The sequence below is a fragment of the Ascaphus truei genome, chromosome 4, assembly GCF_040206685.1.
Source record: "Ascaphus truei isolate aAscTru1 chromosome 4, aAscTru1.hap1, whole genome shotgun sequence".
Lineage (NCBI taxonomy): Eukaryota > Metazoa > Chordata > Amphibia > Anura > Ascaphidae > Ascaphus > Ascaphus truei.
In genome coordinates this window covers 22,941,951-22,963,482 of record NC_134486.1, presented here as the reverse complement: position 1 = coordinate 22,963,482, position 21,532 = coordinate 22,941,951, and the positions used below count along the sequence as shown (strand labels likewise).

The window sequence follows — 21,532 nt, the reverse complement described above, 5'->3', positions numbered from 1 at the left end:
TGTCTTCCTCTCTAGTTTCCGTGGTAACCTTCAGCATGCGCAGGGCTCTGCTGAGAGCTCCATTTTCACCTCCCGGATGGATACCTAATATTTAAAACGCTCAGCGCAAAGCATCAGGTTTGAAAAATAACCGCCTTGGAAATGGCAAGATGAGATCTATTATAGTAAATAAAAATAACATTCTAAATAAAAAAAAGTAGCTATCGGTGCAGACGGCTTTCACATGAATCAAGTGTAGACTTCCAACTAACAGTGTGTCTGACTTAGGGCTATTATATAGTGGCAGCGTGCGCGGCACTTATAATTGGCTGTGGTTAGTCAGCCTTTCTATAATGGTGCCGCGCGCGCGCACACGGCAGTGAGCGTGGCGCCGGCCGACAAGGGGGAAGATTGGGAAAAGAAAGATTTTGCGCCGCTGAAATGTGTATATATATATATATGTGTGTGTGTGTGTCTGTGTATGTGTCAAAATTGAATAAATTAAAATTATTTTTATTGTTTTTTTTTTAATATATTATTTAATAAATTAAAGCTGCAGTTTAGTCTTTTTTTTTTTTTTTAATTTATTTTTTTACTTCAATAGTTTCATGTGGGCAATCTCTAATTACCTAAAGAACTGTATAGCTGCCAGTCAATTCCTTCTCCATGTATTGATCGGCAAAATTTGGCAAGATCTTTAGAGCTGGCATATGTTTTTCTTCTACTTCTGTCACTCAGTGGAAGCTCATGAATATGCATGAGCACTCCTGCACTGACATGTGCTAGAGGGAGGGCAGGGCTGACAAAGGGGTGTGCCAGGGCTTGTGACAGGACATGAAGGGGCAGTGCCTTAGCAAATGGCTGTTAAAATAGAATACAAGAAAATTGGTCTTTCAAAGTTGTTTTTTTAAAAACAGAAAATGCTAAAAGTATTTTTTCTTACTACAGAACTGATTTATTAAAAAAACACACATGTAGGATATTGACTGAACTGCAGCTTTAACTCACATACACACACAGTACCTTCGCTCACAGCATACACACAAAAAGCGTGCGTCACGCACCTACTATAGGACCAGCCTTATTCTTTTACAATCTATTTTATTACTACTGTTTTGTACTTTGTACATATTTCTAATAACAGTGCAGTTAGTCTGAATATATTCCCACATATATTTTGATATGTAGAATTTTACAGATGCAGAATCCCTATAAACCTACAAGTGTAGTCTTTGAATAGACACTTTGTTGTCATGTCAAGTGAGTGCCTTCAACATGAATTAGATACATTATTCTGTATTTTACTGTCCGTATTTGAACAGCTATAGACACGTATATTCAATCTTATTAAAAATATTTTCGGCTAGTTATTTTTACTTGTTATTTTAGCCAGTGTCTAACTATCCTCCAGACCCTGTCATGTTACTGAGGGGGAAAAAAGGACACCGTTACTATGGAGCATACAGGCAAAATACTCTTTCCCATGGAGCTTACAGCTTCTCTGGTAATGGTTTTACTACATCAGAAGATCCAACATTTTCCTCCCAAATCTCCCTGATCCGGGTGTCCTCATGTTGCCCTGGATGGTTATACCCTTCCCTGGCCGAGGGGCCGCACTGCAATAAATTTCTGTCCCCTCAGTCAGTAAACGGGTTACAATGTGACTATTGCAGGCACAGAAGGGGGGGTAGTCGTGTTAGTCTTTTCTTCCATGTGGTAGCAAACGAGTTAGGAAGTAGGTGATATAATACCATTTATTGGACCAACAAGTAATGTTACAAGCTTTTGAGCCTCTCGGTGGGGGGGGAAAGGGGGTGTCCTTCATCGTTAATATTAACTATCGTTACAATGTTACTATTAGAACATTTATAACGTTAACAGAGATATCAACTTCCAAATGAGATTTGGAGCTTATGGAGTCATTGAAGTCTATGACACTTCTGCAATGTAAAAAAAAAAAAAAATCAGTGAGAGTGCCTTGAAATCAGACTCACAGACAATCAGGGAGAGTTGACAGGTCTAAATGAATTTGTCTTGCATTGAGATTACAGCTAGTTATTGTTTTGCCTGCAGACGTCTGGAGACCTTAAGTGATAATGCAGAGGCTTCTGTGGCAATTAACCATAAAGAAATGTGTGCTGGGTTACTGTGCATCATTTCTTTCTTCTCCCTCTTCAAACCACAAGTAGGAGAATGTTTTGGAATGGAATTTGAGTGCATATTTATCTGCCCTTTGATCTCTTTTGAAATGGTGAATGGACTTTGTATAGTAAAAAGTGGGTGGGGGTGTGTGCACACATGGCTTATTGAGTTTAAAAAGTCATGGGATAGGAATGCAGGGGTTAATGGCCAGTACAGCTTGTTACTGGCTCCTTAGTGAATCAACCATAAATCAGTCCGGAAGTGCAAATGGATCCCTTGATAACTGCTTGATGATTCCCAGACAGAGGTAAACACCTGGAGAATTCCCATACTGAGTCTTATCTTGCCATGTGTAGGGGGAAGAGAGGTCTGAGTCATCAGGGGAAGGGTCATCTAATTATGATCTGAAGATCTCAGGTCATTTACAACAGATATTAACATTACATCAACTATTCCGGGAAACGATGTGGGTGGCTGAACCTGCACTTGATGTCTGGTATACTGGTGATGAGTTATTTCATGCACACTGTATGTCTGACATTTGTGTCAGGAGGTGAAAGCTCGGAGATCCTGTGAGGGGGGTTTGGAAGCGAGATAAGGGGTCTCTGAATTTTTATTGATGAGCACTGTGATGAAGGGGCAAACCACATACTGTAGCGAGTGAAAAAAAAATAGCTTTTCCCCCCACAATTTATGGATGGAATATTTCTGAGATGACATCACCCTCGAAGTAAAATGTAATCTAATTTGTTTCCTGTTAAAGATTTCGGGGAGACCCCCGGGAATCTTTGCTAGCCTCGGGACACTGGGCGGGTATTCCTATGGCAGTCTGAGTGTGAGGCTGCGCTTATAGTGACAGCGACGCGACATCGCGTCAAAACAAATGCATTGCTGCCGTCGCGTGCGCTTATAGTAAGAGCGTGGAGCGACGGCGCGGTCGCGACTGCTGGAAGTCATCTCAATTTGATTTTTCCAGCGACCGCAGCCTGACGTCACCGTTGCCATCGCTGGCACTATAAGCGTAGCCTGAGTCAGCCTGATCTGCATCTATCTTTGTATGTACTATGTGTATGCATGTTCAGTATGTGCTATATGTATGCATGTACAGTATGTGCTATATGTATGCATGTACAGTATGTGCTATGTGTATGCATGTACAGTATGTGCTATATGTATGCATGTACAGTATGTGCTATGTGTATGCATGTACAGTATGTGCTATATGTATGCATGTACAGTATGTGCTATATGTATGCATGTACAGTATGTGCTATATGTATGCATGTACAGTATGTGCTATATGTATGCATGTACAGTATGTGCTATATGTATGCATGTACAGTATGTGCTATATGTATGTACTATGTGTATGCATGTACAATATGTATGTAATGTGTATGCATGTACAGTATGTGCTATATGTATGTACTATGTGTATGCATGTACAATATGTATGTAATGTGTATGCATGTACAGTATGTGCTATATGTATGTACTATATGTATGCATATTTTTTTACCTAAATCTCACAGTTATAAGTGTTTTTTAAATAATTGTTTAACATAATTATGCAAACATGGTGAGCTGAGACTTAAGAGTGGTTTGATTTCCTTTGGCTACATTTGTCTAAAGCAGGGGAGCGCAAACTTTTGGCGCTGCGCCCCCCTGCCAGCTCCCACTCGCGCCCCCCTTATCTTGCTCAGCGGCGTCATATGATGCCGCGGGGTCACGTGACCCCGTTGTCAGGGAGACGCGTCACAGCAGCCTTCAGAATCACGGTAAGTTCAGCTTGCAGAGGCCTCACGCGATCCCCTGGCATTTAATATAAATGCCACTGGGAAGAGCGCTGAGATTCTACAACCGCCCGTGCCCCCCAAAAAAATCCTGCGCCCCCCACTTTGTGCACCGCTGGTCTAAAGAACTAGTGAGGAAGTGGCTCGGGGCTACATGCGTCCGGCAAGGCTCTCCCCTGTAACTCCCATTTGCTACTCCCGCTCTCTGATAGTGCTGGAGGGGAGCCTGGCTTCTGGTTTCAGACACTTGGATGTTCCCCCTTTAGCGCCGGGTATGGCCCAGAGTTCTGGATGGACCCGCACCACAGGTAGGGGTCCAGTGAGGGGGGTGGAGGAGGCAGAAAAAGGTGCTGGGAGGGGAGGATTGAGAAAGGTGGAGTGAGGAGAGTGAGATCAGCACGGTGACAGGGGGGGGGATCAACACAGAGAGAGGGAGCACAGAGAGAGGGGGGGGGGATGAGAGATCAAGCCCAAACAGAGGGAGAGAGGGGAGGTGAGAGATAAGCCCAGAGAGAGGGCAGAGATCAGCACAGAGAGTGAGGAGAGAGATGTTCTAGGGAGGGATTATAAGGGGCAATATATTATGGACAGCCCTTATAGGGTTTATAGGGCCACAACTGCGGCACTTGGTGCACCTGTACCGTATATCATGTTGCCCACACTGGTCTCAAGTTACTGTGTGGTCAGTAAGTGCTTGTGCAGCCAGAGTCCCCCCTGCAGCAGCTTTCCTTGTCTCTCTGATAAGGAGGAGATGAGGGGAAAGAAAACACTTGCTTGACAAACACTCCCCCATTCAAAGGCCCCCAATCCATTCAATTGAATGTGTAATTCATTTCCAAACCCCATGAAAGCAGCCAGAGCTGTGCTATTGGCATAGTTACATGTGGTTAGAGCAAACCATTAGAATGGTTATTTTCTTTACAAGGTGTTCCTGGCCGGCTGCGTGAACGTTTTTAACACGCGGAAGAAAATAACGACGAGACACTAGGAAGTCTTGGAGTAAAGGAACTCTGCACGTTTCATTTTGTACAACTATTCTTATAGCCGCGGCAGAGCAAAATCACAACCAACTGTATTTCATACAGATCCCTAATAGAGGTGAATTTCTACCAATTTAATACCAAAAGGGTAACATTCAGAGCTTCGCCAATATAGTTTGAGGCATTTTCGTCGGCGGTGTCTTCTTCCAACAAAACCGTTTTTACACGGCCTTTCAAGAGCTGACACTTCCACAATTATGAGCGCTCTGAGCCTGCAGAACAACACTTTTGGCCAAAAATGCAGCAAAATGATTGTCCTGTAAATTCAATTCTCCTAAGTGTTATTGATGAAAAGCTGTTTCTCTGGGGATACGGACAGCACAATTGTTGGATACTGTGTAATACAATACAATTTCCCTTTGTAAAATACTTTCCGTGAAGCAGCTTCATCTGCTGTCTTCAGATAGCAATCAGCTCCGAGCTTGCCTCTCAGGGCGCGAGCCACCACATATTAATAGCAGCAAAGTCCAGCCAATGTGGCAGCATATCCACCCAACGTTAACAGCTGATAACCCTGCCAAAAGGAAGCAACCTGCAACAAAGGAGAGCAAGGGGGCATCAGATAACTGGAAGACTGGAGGCTTCCGCTCATGGAAAGTTCTACTTGTGAAATTGGAGTAATATTAATAAATTGCTTTAAAAGTCTAGACATGGATTTGTAAAAAAAAGAAAAAAAGTACACATACAGAGGACAATAGAAAGAAGGATTAGCAGATATTTCCATCACTATTTTTTAAAGCATTTGACCGCTGTGCAGGGCGCCAAAAAAAAAAAATTTATATATTTTTTTTTTTGCATTGGTTGCAGCAATCTCTTAAATCCTGTTTGCAGAAGATTTGTGTTCTTGTCTGGGTAACCGAAACCTGAAAAACAGAATTCCAGCTATGGATAACCACTGTGCGTGCATTTGCATGTCATTTCTCAGAATCCCTGGCTGAAGTGGAAGAACTGTATGATGGGAGATTTATTTATTTATAAAAATGTTTTACCAGGAAGTAATCCATTGAGAGTTACCTCTTGTTTTCAAGTATGTCCTGGGCATAGAGTTATAACAATACATGGTTACATTAAATGAACAGGGTTATACAGTCAATTCACAGACATTTCATGGACAGATCTAGTTGGAAAAATTGGATACAGCGGATAAAAGGGCTGGTGAGTTTCAGATTGAAATAGAGAAGCTTTGACATCACCAAAAATCAACAAACGGCTCACACCCTTTAGCTGCGCCAAAGGCTGTCCGCCTATGGGGTGACGCAGATGTACACTGAAGGGGTTCAGATTTAATGCAGCTGCGAATACAAAGTTCTTTGTCCTCTTGGCTCATTAACATTCCAGTGGGTGGGGTTGATATTCCACAAAGTACAAGCAAATGTTAACCCTTAGCACGCTGGTCCTGTGCAGAGGTGAGAAGCTTTTGGGGAGCCCCATCAGGCATTCGCCTTTTGGGCCACACCGATGTACATTGAAGAGGTTCAGAATGCAACATTAAACACAAAATATGTAACAACTTGGGCCTAGAGAAAATGAACCCTTACACTGCCTGCAGGAATCAGGACTGACTAGGACTGACTAATAAATACATTATATAAAGGACATAAATAATATATTTGAATTTCCATGTTTTCTAATGTTGCCCAGTGATATCTGTTTGTGGAGCAGGGTTGTGAAATCCTTTGATGGATGATAGGTGTATGTTAAGAAATTCAAACCCTATACATTTCATATCATTTTTGATGCTTTTATATACAAATATTTCATAGATGTTTTCTGATATAATTTCCGCGTAAAAGGAGAGACGGAGTCAGAGGTCAGGCACCCCTAATCTTTGCATTTCAAAACTGTTACATGTTCTTTACTTTTTTTGTACGTGTGTGTATGCATATAAAATGTCCTTTCTGTGCTATCTATCAATTATTCTGTTTATATAGATACGAGTATATACGTGTGTGTGTGTGTGTATATATATATACTAGCTGAGAGACCCGGCGTTGCCCGGGATGTAATGTTCCCGTTCCTCTCTCTCCCCTCCCCCCCTCTCTCTGTTTGTCCCCCATTCACATCAATCCAGTCCCCCCCCTCCCTCCCTCCCTCCTTTACAGCTTCATGTAGCGTGTGTGCGTCAGTCACTGTGTGTTTGCGCGCGCGTCAGTGAGTCTGAGGCAGAAACACAAACACACACAGACTGACTGACGCACACACAGTCAGTGTGTGCCTCAGTCAGTGTGTGCGTGCGTGTGTGCGTCAGTCAGGGTTTGTGTGCGCGTCAGTCAGTGTGTGCGTGCGGCTGTCAGTCAGTGTGTGTGCGCGTGCGGCAGTCAGTGTGTGTGTGTGGGGGTGTGTGTGCGCGTGCGGCAGTCAGTGTGCGCGCGTCAGTCGGTGTGTGTGTCAGTCGGTGTGTGTGTCAGTCGGTGTGTGTGTGTCAGTCAGTGTGTGTGTGTCAGTCAGTGTGTGTGTGTCAGTCAGTGTGTGTGTGTCATCAGTGTGTGTGTGTCATCAGTGTGTGTGCGCGCGTCAGTGTGTCAGTAAGTTGTGTGTGTCAGTCAGTGTGTGGGAGGTGATGTGAGTGGAGCGCCGGGGAGGGGAGCGCCGGGGAGGGGAGCACCAGGGAGGGGAGTCAGGGGAGGGGAGGCGTCAAAGGCGGGGAGGCATCAAAGGCAGGGGGGGGCGTCAAAGGCAGGGGGGGGGCGTCAAAGGCAGGGGGGGGGGGCGTCAAAGGCAGGGGCGTCAAAGGCAGGGGGGGGGGCGTCAAAGGCAGGGGGGGGGCGTCAAAGGCAGGGGGGGGGCGTCAAAGGCAGGGGGGGGGGCGTCAAAGGCGGGGGGGGGGCGTCAAAGGCAGGGGGGGGCGTCAAAGGCAGGGGGGGGGCGTCAAAGGCAGGGGCGTCAAAGGCGGGGGGGAAGCGTCAAAGGCGGGGGGGGGGGCGTCAAAGGCAGGGGGGGGGCGTCAAAGGCAGGGGGGGGGCGTCAAAGGCAGGGGGGGGGGCGTCAAAGGCGGGGGGGGGGCGTCAAAGGCAGGGGGGGGGCGTCAAAGGCAGGGGGGGGGGGCGTCAAAGGCAGGGGGGGGGGGGCGTCAAAGGCATGGATTCCTCCCCTTGCATTTCCTCACCTAGCAGCATTAAGTCCCTGCCGCCCTCCTCCTGCTCCTCGGGGATGTTGAGCCGTAGAGAGCGTGCTCTGGGAGGTAGGTGGGGAGGAGGGGGGGTGGTGGGGAGGAGGGGGGGTGGTGGGGAGGAGGGGGGGTGAGGGGGGGGAGAGGTAGGGGGGTGAGGGGGGGGAGAGGTGGGGAGAGGTAGGGGGGGGAGAGGTGGGGAGAAGTGGGGGGGGGGAGAAGTAGGGGGGGCGACACACGCGACACCTACCTGTAGTTCCGGGCGCCGCCATCTTCTCACTGGGCGCCGCGAGGGAGGAAGGGGGTCATTCCGGGCGCCGCCATCTGTTCCAGTTGGAGCGGCGGCGGAGAGGGAGAGAGGTGAGTTGTAGCGGCGAGGGGGAGAGAGACCTGGCGTTGCCCGTGAGTAAAATTTCCCGCTCCCTTCTCTCTCCCTCTTTCTCCGTGTTCCCCAGAGGGGAGGGACGAACAGTGGACAGGAGGGTGTGGGGACGGACAGTGGACAGGAGGGTGTGGGGACGGACAGTGGACAGGAGGTGGGGGACGGACAGTGGACAGGATGGGGGGATGGGGGGACAGTGGACAGGAGGGACGGACAGTGGACAGGAGGGGGGGGGCAGGAGGGGGGGGGCAGGAGGGGGGGACGGACAGTAGACAGGAGGGGGGGACAGTGGACAGGAGGGACGGACAGTGGACAGGAGGGGGGGCAGTAGACAGGAGAGGGGGAGGGGGGGGGGGTGGACAGGAGGGGGCAGTGGACAGGAAGGGGGGCAGTGGACAGGATGGGGGGCAGTGGACAGGAGAGGGGGGGAGGTGGACAGGAGGGGGGGGCAGTGGACAGGAGGGGGGGGCAGTGGACAGGAGGGGGGGGCAGTGGACAGGAGGGGGGGGCAGTGGACAGGAAGGGGGGGGCAGTGGACAGGAGGGGGGGGGCAGTGGACAGGAGGGGGGGCAGTGGACAGGAGGGGGGGCAGTGGACAGTGACACACACACACACACACACACACACACACGTCTCTGTTGATGCGCCCTTTCTCAGTTCCGTTTGGCGCCGGAGGTGAGGGAGCGACACCTACCTGTACTTCCGGGCGCCGCCACCGTCTGACTCGGCGCCGCGAGGGAGGAAGGGGGTCCGCCATCTTACGCGCCGCGTGGCAGCTGCCTGTTCCCCCGCCGGGGGTACGGGAGAGGTGATTTGGAGCGGGGAGAGGTGATGCCGCTGAGGAGGGGGAGAGTTCAGTTTGAGCGCCGCTGGGGAGGGGGAGAGGTGATGCCGCTGGGGAGGGGGAGAGTTCAGTTTGAGCGCCGCTGGGGAGGGGGAGAGATGATGCCGCTGGGGAGGGGGAGAGGTGATTTGGAGCGGGGAGGGGGGAGAGGTGATGCCGCTGGGGAGGGGGAGAGGTGATGCCGCCGGGGAGGGGGAGAGGTGATTTGGAGCGGGGAGGGGGGAGAGGTGATTTGGAGCGGGGAGGGGGGAGAGGTGATTTGGAGCGGGGAGGGGTGATTTGGAGCGGGGAGAGGTGATTTGGAGCGGGGAGCGGTGTGTGTGTGTGTGTGTGTGTGCGTGCGTGCGTGCGTGCACACACACACACACACACACACACACACACACACACACCTTTGGCCCGTCACTCCGCCTCAGGCCAATGAGAGGTGTGGGGGGCGGGCCAAGGGGGTGGTGTGTGTGTGTGAGGCCAATGAGAGGGGGGCGGGCCAAGGGACCAATGAGATTGCCCCTAGGGACACCGGACATCCAGGCAGGCATGCATGCAGGCATACAGTGCTTTCACTAATATAGTATAAGATATATATATATATATATATATATATATATACATACACACACAGGAAAAAGATAAGTTAGTTGTCCTATGCTTGCCCATTTAGAGTGCCCTGAGCATCTTTTCGTTTTGTGTAATATATATATATATATATATATATATATATATATATATGTATCGTCCATCGGCCTTGGGTCCTCCAATTTGTGTGTGTGAAATAATGAAACATGATATAGATTCTCCTCTAGGTTAAATAGTGCTTTATTGCTCAAGGATCCAATGGGAACCGAAACATCAGATCAATAAGCACTATTTAACTGAGAGGAGCGCCTATATCACATTCTATTAATCTATATGTAACCCTCCCTGCTCGGCTTGTAGGGAGATTACATCGGTGGCGTATGTAGTGTATTTGGCAGCATGGGTTACCTTGACTCAGGGTGCTGGATTCAGGCGGGTGGGCGATGAGGTAGCAAGGATGGAAAATAATGGATGTCAGGAACTTTTGTAGCATTTAGATTGTAAGCTCTTCGGGGCAGGGCCTCCTTTTCATGTTACTTGTATGTCTGAAGCGCTTATTTCCATTATGTGTTATTTGTATTATTTGGTATTTATATGATTGTCACGTGTATTACTGCTGTAAAGCGCTATGTATATTAACGGTGCTCTATAAAGATATATATACATACATATATACATACTAGCACCCTCTCTATCCACCTTAAGACCCACCTTAAGACACACTTGCTTAAAGAAGCATATGAATAGCACTGTGGATATTCTGAACACATGATACATAAAGCTTGGCCCCCTGCAGACGCACTTACCAGAACTCCCTCCTACTGTCTCTGTACGTTCTCCCTACCTACCAATTAGACTGTAAGCTCCTCGGGGCAGGGACTCCTCTTCCTTAATGTTACTTTTATGTCTAAAGTTGATCAAAAAGATAAAGAAAAGCTCCCTGTACGCCGCACTAGAGATCACCTATATCTATGTTAAAACTTAATATTTATTAGTAAACAGTTAAAAAAAAAATTTATTGCAGCAGTAATGTGAACCAAAGTAATTAAAATAATTGAAATAAAAACGGAGAGGTGAACTGTGTACCTAATAGAAATGACAGTGTAGAACAAAAACCACTATTGTCAATTAGAGTGTCCCACCACTATATAATTATACTAGAGGTGGTAGTGATTAAGCTACAATATTCTGTCATATGAAACCTACTCCTAGATGGTAGTGAGGGGTGTAACCTGAATTGATATGTACGCTTGGTTTGACAAGTAGATACAGTAATAGATCAGGTATACATACACATTTGTGCCAGACCGTCAGGTTCAATATTTAGTGAGCCTGTGGGTCTGTCATGGTGAACACTAGCAGTTGATGCAAGATCACAAAGTATGTGTCTTGTACTGTGAACCATGAACCATAATAGTTAAGGAGTAGTCAGAGTGTTGTGCTTCCTAATGAAATCTCCGAAACACTCTGAAAGGAATAGGCAACAGACCTCTCCGATATAGCCAGCGTACTAGGTGGTAACGCTTAGCTTGTATATCTACTTGTCAAACCAAGCGTACATATCAATTCAGGTTACACCCCTCACTACCATCTAGGAGTAGGTTTCATATGACAGAATATTGTAGCTTAATCACTACCACCTCTAGTATAATTATATAGTGGTGGGACACTCTAATTGACAATAGTGGTTAAAGGATCAACATTAACCTTTTCCCTGCCAGCACCACTTATACACTTTATTGCAGTTTTTGTTCCTATATCACACAGGTTATATCATTTAGGTTTTTTCCTCCTTTCACATTAGTATAGTGCAAGGTGCACACATTATGACCTTCTAGTCATTCCACTCCCCCTTTTATGTCTAAAGCACTTATTCCCATGATCTGTTATTTATATTATCTGTTATTTATATGATTATTATGTGTATTACTACTGTGAAGCGCAATGTACATTAATGGCGCTATATAAATAAAGACATACAATACAAAGTACAACAGTCTTTTATGCGTGTCCCCAGGTACGGGGACGGCTCACACGCACGTGACATTGTACTGGTTTTATAACAGACGTACATGAATACGATGCTTCTATTAGTGTCCACTCTTAACACTCAAATATTGACTTGGTTGCTTTACTTTGTGTGGGACCGGCTCCGTTTGTTGCTTCGGGATCATCATTGGTATTGCCCCGGTTACACTAGGCCCATATGGGAGTCCTGGCTGGTCCTTCTCAAGTGACCCAATACCTTTGGCCTGTGTGGGAACGGCTACTTCCATACAGACTGATAAGGAATATTATGCGGATCCACGGTTAGAGACGATCTGCCGACACACGGGAGCCCCTTTTCCTGAAGCCCTCTGTGCCGCGCCGGTATCTCCTGCATGTTTCATTCTCCCGCGTCACGTGACCGGGACATTTAAACTTGCAGGAGATACCAGCACCCGATACCGGGGCCTGTAACTTGGAAAGCAGGGTATCCCCGGGACTGAAATTAATACGCTTCAGCTCCGGAGACCCCCTACTTCAATACTACGTCATTAAAATAAAATCAGCGCGACCGCCTGTTAGAGGTGCGCAGGGAGAGGAACCACTTCAGTGCGTCCCGGGAGGATTAACACAGCGGGAGTCCCATTCAGAAGCAGGGACCCCTGCTGTGCTAATCCTGATGGGAAATAAATCTGGCTGCGGGGAAAGCCGCGAGCAGGCAGAGGTCTGGCAGCTTTCAACTGGGGTTTCCTGGTCGACTACTGGACAATGCATCTGTATTGAATAACCCCTTAGTATTGATCTTAAACCATTTAATACTGGAGGTCCAAGCTACAAATCACCTTTGCAAGGGCACTTGGAATGTAGCTGATTACTCTTCCAACATGGAATCCCCATCATGTGATACCTTGATTTTCTTTCCTTATAGGGCGCGGGAGACAGTTTTGTGGGAGCTCTGGCTTTTTATGCTGCACATTATCCGGATCTCAGCATGGAAGAAATGGTGAAGCGGTCGAATTACATTGCATCAGTGAGTGTCCAAGCTGCAGGAACACAGACTTCCTATCCATCTAAGAAAGACCTTCCCCAGGATATGTTCTAATATCAGCTGAAGATATATTAGCAACATATGGATATCGACAGTCGCTGCATTGAAGGGGAAAAGGGTTGATTTTTTCACTACCTGGAACATAATTTCACTGCATTATATATCATTCCTGAGCATCACAAGATTATTGTTACCTCATATAGAACTTATCAACGCTGTATGTAGTTGATGGTATGACAATAATAACTATTACCAGCAGTCTGTGTTGTATGATGTCTTCCTACTCACGTACACTAGACCGATGCATTTAGTTCATTAACAGTGATTTTTGGAACTCCTTTGATCAAGAGTTGTGCTTGTGAATGATACACATTACAACGAAACAATCCTGCAGTTGTTGGGTGGCTGCTTTAGGATGATCCATCATTTGAATACACATTTCCTTTTTTTTTTTAAATAGTTTCACAAGTTGCACTTCTGAGAACTACAGACCGTTCAGTACATCATTGGTAACGGTTTTATCAGGTGTTAACACAAACATTATATATATATATAGGTCCTGGTTACATTTCCATGGCACAGATATGTGGAAATCCCCTCTCTATTATACTGCCCTTCCTCCTAGGTGTTCTCCAGTGTTGCTGCTGCTTTTATGACAGCATGAATACAGCAGGGAGTGTTGCAAAACTGGGCGTAGACTTTTTGGTAAGACTATAAGGAGCTTATTCTATATATGCTAAATATGCATTTTCGGGCCAAAAATCTCCAGAGACCTCCTAAATAGCCGCTTCGGTATATAAAGAATTACCCCTTAGACCAGGGGATCTCAACTCCAGGCCCCCCAACAGGTCGTTTTCAGGATATCCCTGCGTCAGCACAAGACTGGGCCACTAATTGAGCCACCTATGCTGAAGCAGGGATATCCTGAAAACCTGACCTTCTGGGGGGTCTTCAGCACCCCTCCTGTAGAGGAGCCGTGAGGTGCAAACTACTGTAACAATATAAACTTTTATTGGCAGAGTAGAGTTTGACGGGATCAATGCTCCTTTAACAATACTGTCCCCGAGATTGTTTCTCCGCCTTCTCCCCGTGAACCTCAGCCACAGCAGATCTGAGGATAACCCAGTGAGTTACCAAGCACACGTGTATGAACATCCCAGAGATAACTAGGAATGGCCTTACTGCTGAGAAAGGGAACTTATTATCTTTATTTGTATGTGCCCAACATATTCTGCAGTGCAGTACAAGGTGGTAAATAACATTGTATTACGCAGTGTACTTTTAAGTCAAGGCAAACTAAAACAAAAAAAACGTATTATAATGCGGATTATAAACTCCTGACAGAGGGCTTTCTGCCGACAGTATATTACTTCCCCCTTCAGCAGCTTCATGTACACTGCAATTTACTTACAGAAATAATTTCCTACTTCCAATCACACTCGTATAAATTGAACTTGGATGTATGTCTTTTTTTCCCAACCTCATTTATGTAACTACTGTATGTATACATATAACACATTTGTGACCGTTTCTAACATTTGTTGTATGAATTTATAATGGGCCATGCTGCTCCATAAGCTCTTACAACACGGCTTTGTAAATATGGCCTCTTAAAGAACATACAAGTGAATGTCTGCTTAGTAAATATGTCTCGTTCACTTGAGTGCGACCAGTAAGTGTCCCCCAGCAGAGAAGGTGTTTTATAGGGAAAAAGCTCTCTTTAAACATGGCCCAATATAGCTTTTTGAATGAATGCCCAGACACATTAAGGTTATGATGGTGGGTAAGAAAAAGAGACAAGCATATGTGAATCTGTATGTCTTCCATGGATCTCCCACATCTGGTTTATTCATCCTATTCTCATACAGGTTTTTTAAACTGCAGTGATTCTGGGTAATAACATGCAAATTAGGTTAGTGGGCATGTCCCTTTATCTCCTTGTGTCTTTAAAAAAAAAAAAAAAATGAAGGTTTAATTAAACTTTCACCTAATGAAATCAGATTGTATAGCAGAGCCTGTCCTAAGGATCAGAAAACCCACTGTCTGGGTGTCTTTGAACTTATCAATTTGGTTAGTGACTCGTAAAGATCGTTGTCAACTTTAACAATAAGGTTATGGTGACCAAAAACAAAGTAACAAAAATACCACTGTACAAGGTACCGCACTGCCACAAGCACAGACTCACTTGCACGTCATTACCCAGAATCCTTGTCACCAGTTTGCCCACCCTATGACGTTAACGATGAGGTGACTGAAGCGGCTTTCAGGTGCACTCACTGGGTGGGGTTAGTTATCCAAGTCTCATGTGCAACACAAGGGCAAACAGCTGCACCAGAGCGAGAAGCAGGAGGTCCCCGAGATATATACCTGTAAACATGGCTTTCCCTCCAGGGGGAAACAAAATGAGTTTAAAACTACGATGCAGGGATCAGGATGTCAATTTCATCTGTTGCATCCTCATATTGGCCCAGGTGACTAGGGAGAATTAAACAGCCAGGAGATATTAACACTGGAGGGGTTCATTGTATTCGTTTTAAAACATTGATGGAATAGACCTGAATTAAGGAAAACCTAGAGCCCTTTCTTTTGCATATACTGATGTCAAGATCAAATTAGCTGAAGGCGAGAAATTATGGTTATTTACAAAACAACATACTTTCTGGTGAAATTGCAGCTGTGGTGAGAAGCTAGTGATGCCCCGTATGCTGTGACTTGGAGATCCTCAAAACCAATCCCATCACAGTAAGCAAATACATAAAATACACAGGAATAATTGGTTCCCTTTATACAAATGTATTTGGGGTTGTCAAAGCATCTATTTGATAAGCACAGAACCTCTGCATTGAGGTCTTACAATGAATGATTTCCGTAATGTAACCCTGTGCAAGCTTTCCCAAGTGATCTTTACTTTATAATTCATTGTAACACCTAATATTTATTCACACAATGTCTAACATTATTTGATTTGCGAAGCTCACTCAATATGCCAAAAGCATTAAAAAAAAAACCCTTTTTTTTCCACCTTTAAAAGAAAATTTTAATAGTAAGGTACTTCCACTTGGTGTATTAATGAAATTGTAACAAGCACTCGGCTTCTTTGGAGGAGTTACACCTTTCTGCCTCTGGCTCCCAACTAGAAAGTTTCTTTTTAACTCCCCATGTAAAAGCAGATTTGAAGTCTGAAACAGTTTACACACAAGCTATTTTCAGGAAACACGCTCCCTTGGCCCACAAAATAACCTCGTACAGTATCTGCATACGCAGTAGCCTTCTGTATGTACAAACGGGCATTTGTATTTACAAGACCAATTCCGGACAAAGTAAAACTGCCCTGTTCAGAGTTTACAGCCAATATAAATAACTTTATTGGAGAGGCTGCAACTTGAAGGAAGAACTGCTCAGTAAACAGCATCTGTTTTAGTAATTAAACGTATAAACGTAGCAGTAAAATGGTTGAGGATAAATAGAGCTGGCATGATGGGTGTTCAGATTTGCAGGGCTCATGTCCTTTGCATTGTTTTGCTTAACAATGGGCGGCACATGGCAGCATATTGGGCAGCCGTCTTATTTCCTCATCTCCGCACGTGCCGCAGGATATCCGAAAAAGCGGTTTACTCCCAAGAGTCCTCTTAGTAGTAAATGGATCTTATTTCTACACACTGTTTAAATGGAGCGGATTTTCTTCTTTTCAAAGAACAGAACATGTTGCTGCACTGTAACAGAAAGGAAGGAGAAAGTGGCATTATCTCTGGCAAACACAAGGTATGCTAAATACAGTATGTCCCGGACATTTGGCCATGCAACACTTCAATACATCTCAATACAAGTCACACATTTTCCATGGTAGCATAGTAAGAGCATTAAGAGTATGTTATGAGGTCTTTTGACACTGGTAATATCTGTACATTAAAATAGTTTATTCAAACTAGCTGGGCACCGATTGCAATGCTTGAGTACCATGGTTTCCAATGACAATGTACAGATGTTAGAACTGATTTCAACAAAGTATTGAAGTGGCCAACTCCAGTCCTCAAGGGACACCAACAGGTCAGGTTTTCATGATATCCCTGCTTCAGCACAGGTGGCTCAGTCAAAGACCTGTGCTGAAGCAGGGATATCCTGAAAACTTGACCTTGTCCTTTGAGAACTGAAGTTGGCCACTCCTGGTCTAAACTAATATTAATTAAATAAACTTGAAAGGAGGAACTCTTGTAAGGAATGGAGTTGGAGCGGTTCCTTGTTATGCCTCACACAATTTTCTTATGGTCAAGCCCAAGACGTATTTCAATTAGGTTGGGAAGATCTGATCTGCAGTGCTTTCTGTAAAGCCTAAAACAACCCCTGGTGATGCTTTGGAGACCTGCACGACTGGAATCAGTGGCAAGGAAGAGATCGAACAGCAAACGTTTTTGGGTGTATTAGCAACTGTGTCACGTTACCAACTGATCTACTGAAATAAATATGTACCAATAAATACATCTGAAAATAATGTGCATTCCTGGTGGGATCACGGACGTGCACAGCAGTATCTTATGTAAAATAATACATTAAAGCTCTCGGCAGCAGAGGGGAGAACGTGTGGGGTATGTTCAAAATGTATCACTTGCTTTTCTTGGTGGATGAAGTTGGAGACTTAATTTAAACTTACCAAAGGGATCATATTTCCTTAAGATGAGCTTCTCCTTAAGTCTGTTCCTCTTTGTATTGAAGCGGTACCCACTTCCAGCTGCACTCAGCATCTGCACGAGGATAGTCCTAGGACAAGACCAGGCCAGTGAAGTACAAACCATGTTAATGAAGTCAGGTTTTACACAGACATATTACCGGCCAACTGACATGACTGCACGGACAGTAGTCCAGATCTTTGGGGAGCGCAAATGTAAAAAATACAAAACAAAAACATACAATAGTGCAATATGTTTCTAAACAGTGTGTGTATTTGGTCTTCAAAATCCAACAGGGTGCGTACTCACATATTCCCCTTTCTTTTAACATATCCAAAATCAGTGACTATGTTGTGTCTGTACCCCTGCACGTCTGTGTCTGTACGTCTGTACCCCTGTACCCCTGTACGTCTGTACCCCTGTACGTCTGTGTCTGGCGACCTTTGTGGAATAAGGTAAAAAAACAACAGGGAAACTGATATAAAAGGCTTTTATCTATAAAGGAATAAAGTAGATGCACGCACATGATGTCAAATAATACAGGCATATTTGCACAGAAAGTGTTTGCAGCCGGCTGGGATCTTTGGCGAGTGCACCGCTCCTCTCCTCAGCTGTTCCTGCGTCTCTCTCCTCCGCACTTCCGGGTTGAGTCCCCGGATGATAACCAGGAGAACAGGCAGCACTGTGTTCGGCGTCCTACACAGATCGCAATTTTCACTCTACGTGTTTCACCGGCTTCATCAGGGGCCTGATCCGGACAGGATGCTATCATCCGAAGACTCAACCCGGAAGTGCGGGAGCCGAGGCGAGAGACGCAGGAACAGCCGAGGAGAGACGGGGTGAACTCGCCAAGGATCCCAGCCGGCTGCAAACGCTTTCTGTGCAAATATGCCTGTATTATTTGACATCATGTGCGTGCATCTACTTTATTCCTTTATAGATAAAAGCCTTTTATATCAGTCTGCACTGCTGTTTTTTTACCTTATTCCACGAAGGTCACCAGACACACAGGGGTACAGGGGTACAGACGCAACATTGTCACTGATTTTGGATATGCTTAAAAGAAAGGGGAATATGTGAGTACGCACCCTGCTGGATTTTGAAGAGCAAGTACACACACTGTTTAGAAACATTGCACTATTGTATGTTTTGTATTTTTCATATGCATCTGCGCTCCCCACAGATCTGGACTTCTGTGAATATAGGATTTGAAAAGCAATCCACAAGAGGCTTTGAGCTGCAACCTATAATCCATCATCATTATATTTATATTTGCACATTGCATAATAAATGCACATTATGGGTTTTTTCACACTGATAAACCAGTAGTATCCATGGGTACTTTCTTATTTTAAGAATTGCACTTTATTCTAATTTAAGCGCCGTCTTATGATAACACTTCATTTTTCAATAACTATATGACAGCCAGAAACGTCAACGTTGCATATGAAGGTGTACAGGTCACCCTATGCGATATCACAACTCAATCATGGGACCCCTGCAGCAACATCAGCCCCATATAATACACACACACACCTGTCAGGACTACATTAACTTGTCACTGCTTGGGATAAAGTTACAAATGTTTTAAATTCTTAAAAGATTCACTTACTTTGATTTGCTCTTCGCAACTATTGCAGAGTGAACGGGAAGAGAAGAAAACACATTTAATGTAAGTAAATCTGATCAAAAACACAACCGTTTCACAATTACAGTACCTGTAATTATATATATATATATATATATATATATATACACACACACAAATACCTCAGAGGTTGGGTAATTAATAATGAATAATTCTTGCTACCTTCACCTGTTGTGTGAGGCTTTTGCAGTCTCAGCTCTCACATATGCTCCTGCGCAGAAGAGTTCAGCCCATTTTCTGCCAGGTAGTGATCAGAGAAAAATCCACTAATAATGGTCTCAAGCGCTATGTAAATATATGGCGCCATATAAATAAAAGATATACATACAAAGTCCAGGAGCCTCAAATCGACATTATCAAACATGTCAGGAAAGAGGAGCGGCTGCATAGACAAGTAAATAATATAGAACTCCTAATATTTGTGTTTGACATATTACTTACATGGTACTATGCCGCAGCATGCTGGCACCTTATGAATAACATAACGCAGGCAGAAGTGTGCAGGTGTACATACGCACTGCAGCGGAGGCATATCCCACATTTCATTAAACGCTTTGGGAGTCATATGCACAGCACCAAGCAACTCCATTGCAACCAAACATTACATAGCATGGGGGCTGCACAGTAATGTAACTGCCCTCTCTATTCACCATAACATAAACAGCACATACACACACACAGCAATTTCCAGTAGGTGCCTGGAGTGTTATGTGATTGCACCACTTAGCAAGTAGGGCCTCATATCTTGTGGAGTATGTTATGATCACGTCACACCGGAATCTTGCATTGCAGGGTCACCACTCACCAGTCAATGAGATTTATCACAGTAAGGATCAGTAAGTCCCCAACTCTCCAGTGAATAAAACTTGGCAGAGTTGCTAGGAAGGGATTGTTTATTTGGAAGATCCAAGAATAAGACGGGTAATTAAATTAATAAAATTACAATTCAAGGTACAAACCCCAAACCTGACCTTATTAACACTGATGTTCTCCAGAGATACAGGATTTACAATAGGGACTATCACATCACTGTGTGTATGCTCAGAAATACAATGCTGCCACTCCCACTAACAGCCCAGATTACCATGCTATCACATATACTCACAACTCAAGAACATGCTGCTCACTCACATGTCACCCAGCTCGGGAACATGCTGCTCACTCAAATGTCACCCAGCTCGGGAACATGCTGCTCACTCACATGTCACACAGCTCGGGAACATGCTACTCGCTCAGGAACATGCTACTCACTCACATGTCACACAGCTCAGGAAAATGCTGCTCACTCACATGTCACACAGCTCAGGAACATGCTACTCACTCACATGTCGCCCAGCTCGGGAACATGCTACTCGCTCAGGAACATGTTACACAGCTCAGGAACATGCTGCTCACTCACATGTCACCCAGCTCAGGAACATGCTACTCACTCACATGTCACCCAGCTCGGGAACATGCTACTCACTCACATATCACCCAGCTCGGGAACATGCTACTCACTCACATGTCACCCAGCTCGGGAACATGCTACTCACTCACATGTCACCCAGCTCGGGAACATGCTACTCACTCACATGTCACACAGCTCAGGAACATGCTACTCACTCACATGTCACCCAGCTCAGGAACATGCTACTCACTCACATGTCACCCAGCTCAGGAACATGCTACTCACTCACATGTCACACAGCTCAGGAACATGCTACTCACTCACATGTTACACAGCTCAGGAACATGCTGCTGTCTCTCTCTCTCCCGCGTCTCCTATCCAAGGACACACACACCAGCCCCGAAGCGCTTCCGGGAACTGTAGCTTGCACAGGAGAATGCTTCCGGGTCACGTCACACGCCGACGTGCGTGCTGCGTCCTGCGTCCGTCCGGCTCTATTGCCTGCGTGCTGCGTCACAACTTGGGTGTAAAGATCCTCTACTGAATCCACGTTATTCCCGCGGGTGGGTTCAGCACAGAGACTCATTGTAACTCACTCTCACCTAACATGCAGAGTCACTATGTTATACTTACACGGACTGTGCGCACGGGAGAGCACACACTGATCACTGTGACTGCTGGGCACAGGCGGCGAGAATGAGATCCACACTCCAAATGTGTACCGTGTATAAGGACAGGCTAAATAGGGCTACTTATGGGAGGGCGGGAGGATAAAGAAGTAAAACTCACCCCCCCCCCCCCCCCAAACTTATATTATGAGTGTAACATAAAAGCTGAAAAAGTAGTGCTGCCTATAAAGTGATAATAGGTGAATAACAATTAAAGATATATATATATATATATATATAACGATTTAAATGTGTTGCAATAG

General features: G+C 45.3%; 2 protein-coding genes across 5 annotated transcripts in view; one reads left to right on the top strand and one right to left on the bottom strand.

Moving 5' to 3' along the window:
• The window catches only part of RBKS (ribokinase), a 99,137-nt gene extending 85,980 nt beyond the window's left edge, over positions 1-13,157 (top strand). For all 3 annotated transcript variants that reach the window (XM_075595405.1, XM_075595403.1, XM_075595404.1), the window contains one exon: positions 12,780-13,157. In XM_075595405.1, the coding sequence (XP_075451520.1) occupies positions 12,780-12,953 (174 nt within the window). In that variant the 3' untranslated portion in view covers positions 12,954-13,157. The remainder of the gene's footprint in view (positions 1-12,779) is intronic.
• Positions 13,158-16,233: 3,076 nt separating this feature from the next.
• MRPL33 (mitochondrial ribosomal protein L33) lies at positions 16,234-21,333 on the bottom strand. 2 transcript variants are annotated; one of them, XM_075595406.1, is made up of 4 exons: positions 20,502-20,530; positions 19,176-19,194; positions 17,548-17,654; positions 16,234-16,612 (listed from the first exon to the last, which is right to left on the bottom strand). In XM_075595406.1, exons 1-4 carry the CDS (start codon positions 20,521-20,523, stop codon positions 16,563-16,565), a joined length of 198 nt encoding a protein of 65 aa, XP_075451521.1. In that variant the 5' UTR covers positions 20,524-20,530; the 3' UTR covers positions 16,234-16,562. The 2 variants fall into 2 exon arrangements, 1 of the variants encoding a protein (XP_075451521.1); XR_012800855.1 differs by lacking the exons at positions 16,234-16,612; positions 20,502-20,530 and adding an exon at positions 20,926-21,333 and having other exon boundaries at positions 17,550-17,654.
• Positions 21,334-21,532: the final 199 nt, after the last annotated feature.